Below are 17931 nucleotides of genomic sequence, written 5' to 3' on the forward strand. Positions count from 1 at the left end.
ATAAACATCTCCCCGAGTGCTACGTATCAGTGTGACACACCAACTGGATTCGATGAAGCTATAAACTTCCACATATATACTTGAGTACCTGCCCATTTCCCATGGTAGGGGAAACAACAGCAGAAGGGGTGAGATATCAAACTGTATAAAAGAATGTATGATAATATTTATAGCAAAGATAAGATCATACACTATTCACCACTTCTCATCTCAAAGCAACTTGCATCACAACAACAATGTTAATAATCAATCATAATAACATATTCAAATTCACAACTAAGTCACCCATAACTACAACATTTCCTTCATAATCACAACGAGAATAAACGTAACTATCATCACAACAAAACATCAACAAAACATAGAAATGAATTCACAACCACGAATCCAACTTAAACAACAACATAATCAACTTAATCCAACTTAAACAACAACATAATCAACTTAATCCAACTTAGACAACAACATAATCAACTTAACATAACAATCATTCATCAACACAACAACTCGATATGTGGCTCAAACTATGCAAATGCATGTGGTACCATTCGGAGTAAACTCCAAACTTAGAACATTGCTAGTAATTCCGAGGCATAAGGCAAAGCCTTCAACTTAGAACGTGCCAATCCAGACCAACTTTAATGAGCATTAGCTCCAACTTAGAATATTGCCAATCCAGGCCAACTTAATAATTCAATGTATTCTATGCGATGCAATGATGCAACATCCACAAGTACAACAACAACAACTTAAACACACAACAACAACTTAAACATGCATCAATTGCATCAACTTAAATCAACACTGGTCATTCGACCTACAACTCAAACATGTCCATATATTGGGAAGATTCAACTTATTCAACATTAGCCATAGGCCTACAACTTCATCAACACACCAACAACAAGTTATAATATCAACGGCTCAACAATAACAACATATTCAACTTCACAATACATCATCATCATATAATCATCCCCGTCATAACAACATTTATTCGTCATAAAGAGCATACATCATGTTATTTCAAACATAATCATTTCCAACTATACAACAATATTCACTTCATGCTTATCCACACAATACAACCTATCAACTTTGACCATATGGTCTACAACAACAACAACAACAAATTCAACATACTAAGAACAAACATAATTACATGTTATCGACAATTCATCAATACATATCGTACACAAACATGGTTACATATTATCAACAATTAAACACATAATGCACACAAACACAATTACATGTTATTAACAATTCATCACAAAACACATAAGATTAATCATTAATTCATATCAAAACATGATTAGAGTCAATTTCATAATGTTAGAACCCCATCCTTACCTTGATATTCTTAGCAAAAGCATTCTTCCCTCTATCAATGGTGTTCTTCTCTCTTCTTCCTGAAGTCCTAGCTCTGCATTTCTCTCTTTTTCTTCTCTTTTCACGTTCTGTATTTAAAACTCCATTCATTAATCTCTTATTATTATATTATTATTATTATTATTATTATTATTATTATTATTATTATTCCATCTAATTAAAATAATAGTGATAACCAATTATTTAATTAAATAATATCCACCTAATATTAAATAACTAAATGATTATTAACTTATATAATTTCATTAGTCCTACTCTTTACACCACCAACTTCTACACTTTTGCTCACACACCCCACTATCTTAGTTCTACTCTTAAGACCACTACTCCACACAAGGTAGCCTAATACACCAAAACACCAACAATTATTCATAAACACTTATAATCACTCAATATTCACACTAAATTAATTAAATAACTAATTAAATAGTTAATCTAGATTTTTTGGGCGTTACAACTTTTCCATCTAATTGAGTTTTTTTCCTTCACTTTTTTTCAAAATCAGCCTTTGAACCGCTTTAAATTCGTTGGGAGAAATGTGGCTCACCCAACAAATTTTTTCTATTTTGCAAGCTAAACCTTCTACCTCAGATTGATCTGTATGGGATAAATTCATTTGACGGTTTTAGTTTAACTTCCTTGATCCTTTATGCTTGGCTTGTGATCCCTTAATTTTTTCCTTTAAACTTATTGCATCAAATAACATTAGAAAATTTATTTACCCACCTCCCTATGGGGGTCACCCCCAGCGAAAAACCAAAACTGCCCCTACTTCGGAGATGCATCTCCGAAGTTTTTTTTTTTTGAATTTTCATACATTTCGGAAATGCATCTCCGAAAACACCAAAAAAGTGGTGTTTTCGGAGATGCATCTCCGAAGTTAAAAAAATTTAAAAACGTGAATATTTTCGGAAGTTCATTTCCGAAAATATTCCTGCATATACAAATTTCCCTCCTTCACTATTTCATCATTTCTCTCCAAAACATCTCAAAACCCTCTCCAAAACCCAATCAACCTCCATCCATTTTTCGCCCTAAAATCAAGTTTCAAACCGTTGATCACGTTAAAGGGAGCATAGAAAACTACAATTTCAGGTAAACATCACTCATTTCATCCCCTATTTCACTACATTGATTGAAGAAATTTCTGCTGAAAACTGATATGGTTAGGAAGTTCATTTCCGAAATATATTACCTAATAAATTTCGGAAATGAACTTCCGAAATATGCCCTGGCAGTTAAAAAAAAATAGTTTTGGCCAATTTTGCTAATTTATTCATTTGTTAGGTATGGTGCATCCGGACAACATTGTGCGAGACGATGGAGTATTAGTTCCGGAAATTGTCAACGTTAATAACGATCCGGTTATTGACGTTACTCCTATGATCGATGTGGTCGATGTTCGGCAACATTTTACAAATGATCGGAGCTTCGGTAGTCGCGAACAATTGATTGATTGGGTTCAGAAGGAAGCTAACAAACATGGATTTGGAATTGTTATTTTAAGGTCGGACAACGGAAATAGTAGGCGGAAAGCTTTCGTTGTTTTGAATTGCGAACGGGGTGGTAGTTATGTACAATCAAACCGGGTGCTAAAACACGAGGACACGGGATCGAGAAAGTGCGGGTGTCCGTTTAAGTTGCGTGCTACTCGGAGGGTTGATGATTTGTGGCGGTTAACCGTAATTTGTGGAATTCATAATCATGCCTTGGATGTCAAGTTACACGGACATCCAATGGCGTGCCGTTTGTCCCGCGAAGAGAGGAATGTGATATCGGACCTAACGATAGTCAAAGTGGCGCCTCGCAACATACTTGCCGATTTGAAGCGTAAGAATCCGGATAGCGTTTCAAATATCAAGCAAGTTTACAATGAACGGCACAATCTCAAAGTATTGAATATGGGCCCTCGGTTGGAAATGCAACAACTTTTGAAACTACTAGACGATAACAAATATGTTTCAAGCTTCCGAACCTCCGAGGATAAAGTTACGGTGCGTGATATTTTTTGGACTCATCCCGAAAGTATCAAATTATTCAACACATTTCCAACCGTTCTAGTCATGGATTCGACGTACAAGACAAACAAATATAGGCTTCTGCTTCTAGAGATCGTCGGTGTGACCTCGACGGACAAGACTTATTCGGTGGGGTTTGCTTTTTTAGAGTGTGAAAAAGAAGACAACTTTACGTGGGCCTTGGGAATTTGCAAGTCTTTGTTAGTTGATCAAGAGGTTATGCCAAACGTCATTGTCACCGATCGGGACAATGCTTTGATGAATGTGGTCGATACCATCTTCCTGACATCTACCGCTTTACTTTGCCGGTATCACATAACTTGCAACGTGAGAAGCAAGTTGAAACCCGCGGTTGGGACAAAAGATAGGCCGGATGAAAATGGTAAAGTTGTCAAAGCCGGTGTTGTGGTTGATAGGATAATGGCGGCATGGAGGGAAATTTTGGATGCATACTCCGAAGAGGTGTATACCGAGAAATTGGTACACTTTAGGTCTTTTTGTGGTTCCATTAAGATTTTTTGTCATTACGTCGAATCCACCATTCTTGACAAAGTTAGAGAAAAAGTCGTGTGCGCTTGGACAAATCGGGTTAGACATCTTGGTTGCACCACGACTAACCGAGTTGAATCCGCACATGCGGTCTTCAAGAGGTGGTTGGGTGATAGCAAGGGAGATTTGTGTCGGGGATGGGACACCGTGAACCAAATGCTTGAAAATCAACACAATAAAATTCAAACATCGTTCGGTCGGAGCAAGACGGTTATGGAACACTGGTATAAGGGCCAAATTCTATTCTCCCAATTGATTTACAACATATCTCGAACGGGTTTGAATTTTTTGTTTCATGAAGCTAAGCGGTCGGAGACCACGGGGACGGATAGTTCATTATGTGGGTGCACCATTAGAACTACATACGGCCTTCCGTGTGCTTGTATAATTTCAAAAAAGAAGTTGAATTCACCAATACGCATGGATGAGGTAGCCGACCATTGGAAGAAACTTCGTTTTGATGATTTTGCCCCGCCGAAGGAAAATGACTCCAAAATCACCATCTCCGACGAGTTGGAAGTGATAATGGAGAAGTTTGCTAAAGCGGACGACACAACAAAAATGCACATAAAAGAACAATTGCGAAAGATCGCATTTCCGGAGACCACCGATTTGAAACCGCCATCTCAATCGGTTAAAACGGAAGGTGCACCGAAAAAGTCCAAAATTACACAAGATGACACGTCAACAAAACGATCTCCTTCCTACTTTGAACATGTTGATGCATCGTTTCCGGAAATTCATGAGACACCGAAGTCTAAGTGTAGTGGTAACAAAGGAGCCCGTATTTCGAAGCCACCTCGCACACCACCGATCAAAAAATCACCAATTGTCTATATTGATGAGATGCCACTTTTTATGCACAAATATATCGATAACATCGTTGATGTTGGAGGCGACGACAATTGTGGATATCGGGCCATTGCGGGTTTGCTCGGTAAAGGGGAAAATAATCACACTTTAGTCCGACGGGAACTCATTGCGGAATTGACTTCGTACCGGGACATCTACGGCCGACTATATGAAAATCAAGAAAAGTTTGCGAAAATTCATGATGCACTTGTTCCATCACTTACCGGTATCGCTCCGGTTTCGAAGTGGATGTCATTCCCCGAGATGGGTCATCTAATAGCAAGTGCATATGATATGGTGTGCTTCGATTTGACGAGGTTTGGACTAAGTGAGACTTTCTTTCCACTTCATAGTCGACCGCCGTTGGACGCGTCGGGCCACATCATATGCATCGGGTATCTACGATCGCGGCACTTTGTTCAAGTGTTTTTGAAACCGGGTTGTCCTATACCGGCTACTTCTTGTCAATGGACGGCACATCGTTCAAATGAGGCGGAGACTTGGCCGGATCCGTTCGTTTCGAGAATGGCGGAGTTTGAAGAAATGATGAGCAAAGAGCGCGAGCAAAATAGAGAGCGGTCGAAGAACGTGCCTATTTTGGACTTAGGATTCACCGATTGGTTCGGTGAATTTTAGTTCGTTCCGGATCGTTTTTGTTTGTAACGATCATTTTTTGTATGTATTGTTGTTTATCATGTAAAATCGGACCGATTCAATACATATATAATATAAGTATGTTATATGTCATCTTTGTCTAATTTATGTTTAATGTCAATTCCATTTGTTCAATTTACACAACACACTAAGCAATCAACAAAATGTAAAATTTATGTCTGTTTCTGCATAATTCGGAAATGAACTTCCGAAATATACATGTCTGCCTCCTATTTTCGGAAGTTCATTTTCGAAATGTCCCCTGAGGCAGGATAAGGTTTTTTGGGCCATCAATGCTCCAATAAGTCTATAAATACTACACACTCTTCTTCAACCTCTTCACACCACAAAACACAAATGACACAAACCTACCCCCACCTAGCATTCGTGTTCCAATTTCGCTTCTCGCGCGACACGCCGTTTGCGGAGTTGATACCGTCGCTTAACACGCTTTTGCGCTATCCCGAGAATCGAAAGGTTTTCAAGCTCGAGTACCGCTCGCCATCGCTTAACGACGAGGGAGGCATTAAGTTCACACCTTTTGAGATCAAGAACGACGAAGTTTTAGCGGTTTTGTGGACAACGTTCGACCGATTTTCTTCGAAAGGCCCGATCGAGTTGGACGCGAAACTTCAAAGATCGGCGGACGACGTTATCAAAATGTTGACTCATCCCCACCTACCCGTGTTCAACAATATGTAACTTTAATTTTCAGTAATATTATCGTTGTAATCTTCACCCGATTAAATAAAGCGAATCGTTGTTGTTTTTCATTTTTCTTCTGTCCAGACATAAATTCGGAGGTTCATTTCCGAATTCCCTCAAGGGGGTGCGTTCGGATATGAACTTCCGAAAACACCACATTTTCTGAAAAGTAACTTGATTTCGGAGATGCATCTCCGAAATCAATATTTTATATTTAAAAAAACACGTTTCGGAGATACATTTCCGAAAACACATTTTTTTACAAAAAAAAAGTACCTTTTCGAAAATGAACTTCCGAAACAAGGGATAGTGTGGTAAATTCACCAGGGGTGGGCAAGAAGGTTAAGAGGTGGGTGAAGAAATTTTCTAACATTAAATCAATATCAATTTCAAATTACATGACAATATTCAATATGAGCATAAATCCGAGATTTTATATGTTATTTAATTTCATGTGTAAGTAAGCAAATAAATGTGTAAAATAAAGAGTGAACATCAAGTAAACTCCACACTTATCACCAACCTAATAATATAGTTAGGTTTATACTTTATACACAAGTTAGGTAATCTGGTCAATCCAATCGAGTCAAATCATAAAAATCAATTTGGATCAGATGAACTGATAGTCATATTCCAATAACATGTGAGCTCATACATAACCCAAATTGATCCAATTTGTCTCTCATCTCTCTCTTGCTAGTTTGTAGCAAAAACATGAAAACTAACTTTATTTATTTACCAGATTTATGACTTAATATTTATGACTTAATATTGAGTGTTGACGGTGGCATTATTAAGGATGAAATTGACTAATTTTTAAAAGTGTCTTCTAATATCAAATTGACTATTTTCTTGATTATGAGTTAGAGATTGAGAGAGTTTATTCAACATATTGTATTTTTGAATATTTTTTTAAGAAAATGAAAGTTGAGATATTTTTTTAAAGAAAATGAAGGTTGAGATATTATTTTTTAACACAACTTGAATATATTCATTTAAAAAAAACAATTGAATAATTCATCTTCGAATATCTCAAATCAAAATTTGTTTGTTTTTTTCTAATCTAAATTCAAACTCAACTAAATAGTTTATCCAATAAATTCGGTTCAAAGTTAACATATTGGTTAAATAAAAATAACTTTTGAAAATTCAAATATAAGTGTGGAGTTTTAAATTTGATTTTAGATGACGATGGAATACCTAATAATATGATTAGGGATATATGAGTTAGATAACACAATTAATCCAAACTAAAACTTGCCGTTTTATCTAATCTGAAATCAAGTTCAAGTTCACCAAAATAGATTTCTAACCAATTTAATGCGATATACATGTATTAATTTTCTTGGGTTAAAACCAGTCTAGTACTACCTCCGTTTCTTTTTATAAGAGAAAATTCAATTTTTAGATTCATTAAATAATCAATGTATTTAGTCTATAAAGAGACCAAATACATTAGTTATTCAACGAACCTAAAAAATGACTTGTCTCTTATAAAAAGGAACGGAGGTAGTATTTCTTTTGACTCAATTTTTATATTTTTATGGACAAAAATTTAGGTACAATTCTTTAGGTTTTAGAAAATATAATAAATATATTTAAATATTATTTAATGAGTGAAAATAGGAAAAATTTACATAAGTGTAATAAAAAATTATACATTTATTAAAAAATAGTAAGAATCACACTTAAAGAATTATAACTAAGTCTTGTCTTATTTTTATTTAAAAAATTCAAATATCAACAGAAAATCCGCATATATAAAAAATTAACACACATGTTCTTGATTGGAAAAATAAAACACTTTTCCTTCCAATTGCAACAACAAAAAGTACACCCATCTTGAGTCACAAAAAATAGGCCCATCTTATAAAAAAAATATAATACAACACTATCCAGGAGTATCCACGTTTCAAAATATCAAAAAAGTAAACAACGTGACATCACGCGCTCCAAAGAGCGTCACGATACTGGCCGGTTCAATTCAGGTACGTTACAAACCAGTTCTATAAATGTGACGCCAAATTTCATCGCTACATCACAATTCATCTTTTCTCTCTCTGCAATCACCTTTCTTATTCTAGAATTTTCCTTTCTTTCCACCCATTTTTTCTCGGAGCCTTTTCCATCTCACCAAACACCGACAATAAGCTTCCCCGATCTCGCTAAATCGCGATTCCGTCGTTGATTTCTTCAATTCGACTCTGAATCGACTCAGAAATCTATAAACCACTGCGTGAAATAGTGGTTGAAGTAGTTGGAAGAAAAATCCAGCTGTATGAACTGGTTCGGAAATCTGGATTTATCGCCGAACTTGAATTTCAATCACTTTGTTAATTGTTTGCTGGATTTTTCTCTCCATTTTTCTCCTCAATCGCTCTGTTTGTTCAGAAAACGGTTATTAACAGATTGTAACAGTAATCAAGAATCTTATTCTCAATATGGAGTCAGGAAATAAGAGTAACCCCAAATTAACCAGAGGTTTGCTTTTCATACTATTAATTAATTAATTAATTAATAACATATATAAATATATATTTCTATTATTGTGTATACATTATTTTTTTTATTTTTGTTATTTTAATTTCGTTTATTTGTCGGTGCCTAACATTTATATATATACTATTATATGACAAAATAAATATAAATAATAATAATAGTGATAGTAATATTTGTGGTTTAAATTAACTACAGACTATTATTGAATGAAAAATGTACTTGTAAACAGTTTATTTATTGGATTTTAGGATAAAACTGATATTATTTTGTTAGTTTGTGCTGTGTTTTTATTATTATATTATTATATGCTTTTTATTTATTTTGTTTGAAAGTTATTGTTTGAAAAAATATGTCTAGTCTAAGTCATAACATGTGACACGTGCATGCGTTTTTTTATTTGTTTATTGATAGAGATTTATTTTAATTATGAAGTAAATGTACAAATTACACTTGTCCAGTTTGAGATCTTTGAATCGATTTTTGTAATTCTAATATGAGTTGTTTTTTATTGTTATATTGTTATAACAATAATTATTATAATAAAACTGTTATCTGAAAAATAGTGTCATCACAAGAGAGTTGTTGTGGGTAACGATTTTCTTTTGTGAACACGTACTCGTTTAGATTAATTAATATATGTTGTTTTACTAAACTCTAATCTTTTTTTAATTTAATTTAATCAAACGGATTGACTTGTCTCTCTAAGAAATGATGATGAAAAGGTTCTCTTAGTCAAAAAGTGTGTGCAAATTTGATTTTCTTTTTAATTGGGTATTTAGTATTTACTAATATGGTTTGTTTTGTTTTGTTTTCCTTTTTCTGTAGCTCTTTGCTATGGAAATGTTAGCAGTGAGCAGGAGAGGTCACCATCTGTTATTGTCATTGGTGGTGGTATGGCTGGCATTGCTGCTGCAAGGGCACTTCAAGATGCTTCCATTCAGGTATTTGAGCTAAATAATTTTATGTATGAGTTTAAATTCAAACAATCCTTGTAGAACTAGAATGCTACTACTCTGTTATGAATAATTATAAGGATTTATATTGCATGTATTGATTAAGAACTGTTTAGAGATTAATGAGTTGGGTAGAAAGATAATATATTATAGATCATTATGTTGTCGTTTGATCTATGTAGCCTATCTCACATAGTGCCATAAGGCTTGGTTAAATGGTTGTCTGCATCGAAGCTCGTAATGGTTCTGGGGAAATGACCTGGGGCTAAATTTTTGCCCTTCACTTTAGTCAAGTAAAACTATACATTATGGAGACTAGAATTCCATGAGAGAAGTCAAGAATACATGTAATAATTGACTTTAGGCAACATTTTTCCAATTTCTAGTTCGTTTGTGTTTGTCCGAATATGCAAGTTATGAAGTGGCATTACAATTTATACAGAAACATTTAGCGCAATACAGTGTTATAGACATACTGAGATACTTCTTGTTTGAAGCTTGAACTTTTACAATGAAAATATTAATAGGAGTTATTTTTTGTTTAGTTATTCTGCTTCATCTAACCTCGACAATAATTCATTATGTTTGCTTCATTAATGTAATTAGTAAAATGGCTATATACTTTTGAAAAGAACATTTATGCTTGGCATTGTGTCACAGAGTTGCTTCTTATTTAAAAATAGGGAAAATTTATTTTTTTGAGGAACCTGACAGTAATTAATTGTGAAATGGACATACATATTACATACATATTTTTGTAGCACATGGTTTGTATCCTCTCCGTTGTCTTTCTCTCTATGTTATTGAGGAACCTGACAGTAATTATTTGTGTTTGCATGATTGCCTCAATAATGAGATCATGAGCTGGCAATATAATTTATGTTTATTCATTAAAAAAACCATTTATGCAAAGCACTGTGTTGCCTCTTATTTGATTTTTGACTTGCATTTTTGTAACCTGTTGTTAGTTAATATGCATTTTCAGAGTCAGGGTACTAAATGGTGCTTTGTTTTTTAAAATTTTGGTCAGGTTGTTCTCTTAGAGTCTAGGGAAAGACTTGGTGGCAGAATTCACACGGATTACTCATTTGGCTTTCCTGTTGACCTGGGAGCATCATGGTAAAGCTTGTTATTCTCTTTGTATTCTAATGTGTTTGAATCTTGATGAGAATATGCAATATTTTCCATATATTTTGTAATTAAAAAATGGCACACTCTTTCTGTTTCAGGTTGCATGGAGTTTCCAAAGAGAATCCCCTTGCTTCAGTGATTGGGAGGCTGGGTCTACCCCTTTACCGTACTAGTGGGGATAACTCCGTGCTCTATGATCATGATCTGGAAAGGTAGGTACATTGGTTTTGGTGTTATATTAGTTTGCAAGTTCTGCAACACTTGCATAAAGATATTAATTAGTTTTCTAGTTGTTATGCAAGGGAGACGTTATTATAAGCTAGTTCTTTTTTATTAAAAATCGTTACCTTCTTTCAGTTATGCACTTTTTGATAAGGACGGGACTCAAGTTCCCCAAGAATTGGTAACAAAAGTTGGTGAAGTATTTGAGACAATTTTACTCGAGGTAAGTAATTATCTCAAATGTTCTTTAGTTATTTGGTTTACCACAAATAATTGTTAGATTTTAGGGTGTTAACATAGTTGGGATTTCTCTACCATATAGTGGTGCCTTTGCACTTCATTTCTGTTTTGATAAAATCAGTTATTTGGTTTAACTACTGAAATGCATTACTACAATATAAATCAATTTTTCCAGATTATCACTATTAATGTTTGATTCTACTTGTTCTCATAGTGAGGAACCTCTGAAATATTATCCTTTGTTAAATGCAGACAAATAAAGTAAGAAATGAATTCAGTAAAGACATGTCCATACAGCGTGGTCTTTCAATTGTGTTTGAAAGGAAGCCAGAATTAAGGTTATCAATGCGTAAACTTAAATTTCCTTGACACTATGACTGTTTTGGTTTTAAGCTGTAGTAAAATAATATGATTTCCACTCTCAAGTGCAGGTTGGAGGGGCTTGCCCATAAGGTACTTCAGTGGTATTTATGCAGAATGGAGGGCTGGTTTGCTGCTGATTCTGATACAATTTCACTGAATGGCTGGGACCAGGTAATTTGAAGAAATCAACTTGAAGATATTAATCGTGTGTTACCTATTAAGCTCCCCCTGCCCCACCTTAACTTATGCACTAAATGATCTACTCTCTTTGGTGTTACATACAGGTAGCTCCTGTAGTGAAAGAAATAATTTGTAAAGTCGTCTCATAGCCAGGTGCATGAGTCTTCAACATGCAGCCTTTCTATGACCGATAATCATGTAAATGTGTTGCTTGATCTACTCATGTAGGAGTATACATCTTATTGAAATATAGAGAGACCACTTCTGGAGATAAAAATGACCATTTTGTTATGCAAGAAATGAATAAGTCAAACATGGGTAAATTTCATTTATGTTTAGACAAACAGTAATCACACCGGAAGGGAGGGGATATAAGGATGGGATTGGGGCGAGGGACTCAAGGAGTGGAGTTATAAGAATGTTGAGGGTTCAATCTCTACCCCAAGCATAATCTTAACGATACTAACATCTGCTGTTTCAAAATAATAAAAAAGTGACACAGGGGGGCGTGTATTATGACCTGTCATGCAACCACGCCCCTTGCCATGTGGTTGTATGACAGGAAAATGCTGAACTCGGTATTATGGCTGTAGGGTTTTCTTTTTAATGAAAATGATTCTGCCCTTTGCATAGGCCTTTCCTAAAGAACATTAGAAAAGACTGCTTATTAAACTAAATTGACCTAGATTGACCCTAGTTACAGCATATTGCAAGAAAATTCTTAACCAACACAAGCATTTTTCTTTTGAATGTATCTTGCTTTCATATCTTATACCTCTTTGAATATGTTCTGACAGGAAGTACTTCTCCCCGGTGGTCATGGTCTTATGGTCAGGGGCTACTTGCCTGTTATAAATACCCTAGCCAAGGGTCTTGATATTCGCCTAGGGCACAGGTATATCCGTTAGAATATTTGATTTGAAACTTTATGTCATGTTATGTTGCTCAATTTAATTTACTGGCATTAAAAATTCCCCCTTTTTAGGGTCACAAAAGTTGTTCGGAGATACAACGGCGTAAAAGTGACAGTGGAAAATGGGAAAACATTTATTGCTGATGCTGCTATAATCGCTGTCCCTCTTGGTGTCCTTAAATCAAATAGGATATCATTTGAGCCAAAGCTCCCAGACTGGAAAGAAGCTGCCATTGCTGAACTTGGAGTTGGACTAGAGAACAAAATTATTCTACATTTTCAGAATGTATTTTGGCCTAATGTAGAGTTCTTGGGAGTAGTTGCAGATACATCTTATGGATGTAGCTATTTCCTCAATCTCCACAAGGCTGCAAATCATCCTGTCCTTGTTTACATGCCTTCAGGGCGGCTCGCCAAAGACATTGAAAAAATGTCTGATGAAGCAGCTGCCAACTTTGCTTTCATGCAACTCCAGAAGATCCTTCCTGAGGCTTCTTCACCGGTAACCACACCATTTCACTTTTGAAACGCTAGAAAAATTAACTCTTCTATACTTTATTCATTCATCAGTCATACATAAGATTTGATTGGTAATTTGTTTCTACCGTGCAGATTCAGTATCTTGTGTCACGGTGGGGCTCGGATATAAACTCACTAGGTTCATATAGCTATGATCAAGTAGGGAAACCGCACGAACTGTACGAGAGGCTACGGGTTCCAGTAGATAACCTTTTCTTTGCAGGGGAAGCAACAAGTATGAGCTATCCAGGGTCTGTCCATGGTGCATATTCCACTGGAATGATGGCTGCTGAAGATTGCAGGATGCGTGTACTTGAGCGATATGGAGAACTGGACTTGTTTCAACCAGTAATGGGAGAAATGGCTTCCTTAACTATTCCACTTCAGATATCTCGGATGTAACCATCATATCATCTTTGATCACCACTACTAATGACATTAGTCATCATTTTCGAATAGCAACTATTTAGGCATTAGTATCTAAGTAAATGTCTGTTGTGAAGTCATATTCTGGTTTGTATGTCGGTAGTTTATGTTGTGAAAAACTGGTAATGTATGAATATTTTGTAGAGTCTGTGCACCTCTATAGTTTATATGAGTTAATCTGAAAAATGGAAGATGTGCATCTTGGTTTGAAGAAGCCTATGCATATCCACCAATATATTTTGATAATAAAGATTCCTTGTACATTTTTCTAGTATTTTAAATTACCTTTTCAGCCTCACCTAAAATTATTGTTTGGACTAGCTACTTTTGTTTACTGACTCAGATGTCAATGCTTTATTTTTATATAAATGGTGAAATTTTATGTCATAGTTGATTCATCCTATAGAGATTCGATAAAGTTTTTACCCTCGACTGTATAAGAACTAAGCATGATATAACATTGGTAGTATTATTTAAAATAATAAATGGTGTTTTTATTTATTTATTATAATATCTTGAAATATATATTCTTACAGTTGCTTAATGTTTTAGGATTGTTGGGTTACATGTATAGTTTATGCCTGTTAACATGTTGGTTTATTAACAGCTTCATTACAGAAGTAAAAAGATTGACAGCACAAAAGTAAATCTTAACATGCTTTATTTATGTAAAATTTTCAATTTTAAAAAATATATCAAGTTTGTATACGAAAGAATACATCAAGTTTGTGTACATAACCTTTCAATTTAAAAATTATCAAAGTATATAAAGTTTTACAGAGAGTTGCAACTCAAGAAAAAATCTAATTGAATTGTAGACGAAAGGAAAAATCAAAAGTAGTCTAAATTATATGGAAAAATTCGAATTCATTTTGTGTGAAAACTTTGGCATCTTGACACTGTAATCACAAACGTGAAGTTAACATGCTTATGTGAAATTGGTTTAAATTTAGGTAAATTTTTAGATGCTAATGATAAATTTGAGTACCAATACCTTTATACAAATTGATTTAGATGTATCATTGAATGATAATATTTGATTGGACAACGGTACTGTTACCTAACTAAGTTTAATGGTATCAAAGTGATTACTTTAAATCTATCACTAACGTGGCTACTGCACTTAGGCCAAACGTAAATTGCGTGTCAAGTAATTCATGCTGAAAAATACACTGAAATGGAAATTATGGTTAGGTAACATGGATTTTTAGTTCGGTAAATGGGGTAACTAAAGAGATGCACTCCTAAGTACTGTTTATTTGTGTCTTGTGCGTGTGTTTGTGTGTGCAAAATAGTGAAATCCGAACCTCAATGACCGAAGTCACCGAACAGCTCATGATGTGTTTGTTTGTAATTTTCTTTAATAGATGAGAGATTGATAGACAAGAGAAGTATATATGAAATATGTTACTTCTCTTTTTTGGCAAAACGGTGAAATAGAAGAGAGAACAAATTCAATGGATCTCAAGTTTTTTATTCTTCACTGCAAAATAGAAACAAAAGAAAAGAGAACGACGTGTCATATATTTCTTCCGATTAATACCCCATACGTTAATATTGATACTTATACACAAACAAAATGACACAATCAATTAATTATAATGTTTTTTAATCAACTAACTAATTAATATAAATGATAAATAATTAACTTAAACTGTTAGTAAAATTTTCTCATTACCATGTAGGAAAGGTCAAGAATCAAGATGGACCACTTACTATTTATGAAGAAATTGGAATTATCGGTGTTTAGTTCCGTAAAGCCAGATTCTATGTCTAATGAAGAATGAAAGTTTGAACATCTATACATATATGGTTTATGAGGGTTACCCCTATGATAGGAATTGGTCGGGCATTGAAGTCAAAGAAGTTGACTCCGCGTTTTATTGGACCATTCCAAATTTCTGAAAGAGTGGGAGAAGTGGCATATCGTGTCGCTTTACCGCCGATGCTTGCAAACTTGCACGATGTGTTTCATGTGTCTCAGTTGAGGAAATACATTTCGGACCCGTCCCATGTGATCCAAGTAGATGATGTACAGGTGAAAGACAACTTAACAGTTGAGGCTTTACCTGTGAGGATTGAAGATCGAAGGCTGAAGCAATTGCGTGGCAAGGAAATAGCTTTAGTCAGAGTAGATTGGGGAGGACCGGCTGAAGGAAATGTTACCTGGGAGCTAGAGAGCCAGATGAAGGATTCTTATCCAGAGCTCTTTATCTGAGGTATGTTTTCGAGGACGAAAACTCTTTTAGTGGGGGAGAGTTGTAACACCCGCATAATTCTAATATTAATTTAAATTGGAATATTGAATTAATAATTAGAATTATTAAGGATTCTGTGAAAATAATGGTTTATGGCATTTGGGCCATGTGAGAAATAGTAAAAGAAGGGGGTGTGATATAGGAAGGCCCTTTACTAATTTTATTATTATTTTCATAAAATAATTAGAATTGGGAAGGAAAGAATAGAACGTGAAAAGAGAGAAGTTGGAACACGAAGAACGTGAAAGAGGAACAAAGAGGAAGAGACCAAAGATCAAGAATTTGGCTAAGGTAAGGGGGGACTCTTCCAATTATCATCTCTTATTGTGATTATAGATGAATAGCGTATGAATAGTTCTGTTGTTGAGTCAATTCGGTTTGCATGTCAGAGTTAGGTTTTGGGTCCTAAGAATTGGTTTAGATTTTGGAATTTTAATGCGAGGATGGATATGTGATGATAGATTAATCTGTATGAATGAATCCTATGAATGAAAACGTGTAAATGGACTGTTTTAGACTCAAAATGGTGACCTGGTATGAGTAGAAACGAGTGAGAATTGGACTGTTACAAAACTGCTGAATTCTAGGCATTTTTCTGGTTTTTCGCATATGGAACAGTGTCATACGCGTATGAGATGAAGTCATACGCGTATGAGGGACGTTCCCCAAGGGCTATACGCGTATGATACGCTGCTGCTCTGTCCCAAAATACACTGTACTGGCTATTTGCGTATGAGGACGCTCATACACGTATGGAAAATTTAAAAGAGGAAATTGATTCTGGTGATACGCGTATGGCGAGGCTGATACCCGTATGAGGTTGCTTCTAGGCAAAATCTGGTCCTGGTGATACGCGTATGGTACGCGTATGGACAAAAGGTGATACGCGTATGGATTGGTGATACGCGTATGGCTTCTGTATCTGAAATTTCTGTTTTGTGATTCTTCTGGAAAGTTATATGATGCGTAACTTTCGATCTGTAGGCCTTTTTGTGTGTTGTTTGAGAATGATTAAACCTTGTGATGTAATTTGTGGTTTACTGATAATTGATTGTATTGAATGATGTTAATGTATATATGAACATGCTTAATAATGATGATGATGATGAAATGAGTATAGATGATGATACTCATAGAATGGAGATGATGAAAGTATGTTATATATATGTTTGCATGCATTCATAAACACTGATGAGGGCTGAATCCTAGATGATGAGAGGATTCAGTGAATGGCAGAATTCCCATTGTGTGGAATTTGTGCTGGCAGGGACGTATCTGGACGATGATAGATCAGTCGGTGGGTGATTCCCATTAATGAGGTTGGTACCACATGCATAGAGTCAGTTGCATTCATTTGCATGGATTTTATAACATGACTATATGTATGCTCTTGTATTGTTTTTGGTAGTATGTGTTTGTATGTTGATGGATGATCTGGATGTAGATGAGTTGGGTGAACAATATAACTGTTGATGTACTGTTATTCATAATGCAATAATATTTGTTAATTGCGAATGATACTCACCCTTACACTATATTTTTCAGATTGAGGATAGCGGCTTCGACTCGGTGAGGATTAGCTCATGAGTAAATATGTCGGTTAGCGTCGGGTCATGCTCTGATAGGTGTAACACTGGGGAACACTATTTTAAGTTTATGACATTAACTCTGTTTTGTTTATTTTATTTGAGGATTAAAGCATTGACGATATAATGCTAGTTTGATGACTTATTCCGCTGTGTCAACATGAGATAGTTTATTTATGAGTTATATCAAGATGTTTCTTCAGTGAATGCATGACTTGTGACTGATGTCGTTTATTTTTATATTGAATTGTGACGCCCTTGTGCATGTTACTCTGATTTAAATTGATTAATTGCCGCGGGGTTTAGAAGGGTGTTACAATAGTGGTATCAGAGCATAGTCGGTCGTTGTGACCAGAGTCTTAGTGTCAGTCTTTCTGTGTATACGACTAATACGAGTTATTTGTCGATACTTTTGTTTCTGACTGGATTGTTTGTGATTAAGCAGAGCAATGGCTGGAAGGGGTGGAAGAA

General features: G+C 35.1%; 1 protein-coding gene across 1 annotated transcript; it reads left to right on the forward strand.

Annotated features, from left to right (window-relative positions):
• The first annotated feature begins 8199 nt into the window (after positions 1–8199).
• LOC131662508 (polyamine oxidase 2-like) lies at positions 8200–13759 on the forward strand. The gene is made up of 10 exons (XM_058932318.1): positions 8200–8651; positions 9495–9610; positions 10653–10741; positions 10852–10965; positions 11111–11198; positions 11468–11553; positions 11647–11749; positions 12556–12653; positions 12744–13173; positions 13284–13759. The coding sequence occupies exons 1-10, from the start codon at positions 8612–8614 to the stop codon at positions 13590–13592; spliced, it is 1473 nt and encodes a 490-aa protein (XP_058788301.1). The 5' UTR covers positions 8200–8611; the 3' UTR covers positions 13593–13759.
• The last annotated feature ends 4172 nt before the right edge of the window (positions 13760–17931 follow it).

This window comes from Vicia villosa, linkage group LG3 (assembly GCF_029867415.1).
Source record: "Vicia villosa cultivar HV-30 ecotype Madison, WI linkage group LG3, Vvil1.0, whole genome shotgun sequence".
Lineage (NCBI taxonomy): Eukaryota > Viridiplantae > Streptophyta > Magnoliopsida > Fabales > Fabaceae > Vicia > Vicia villosa.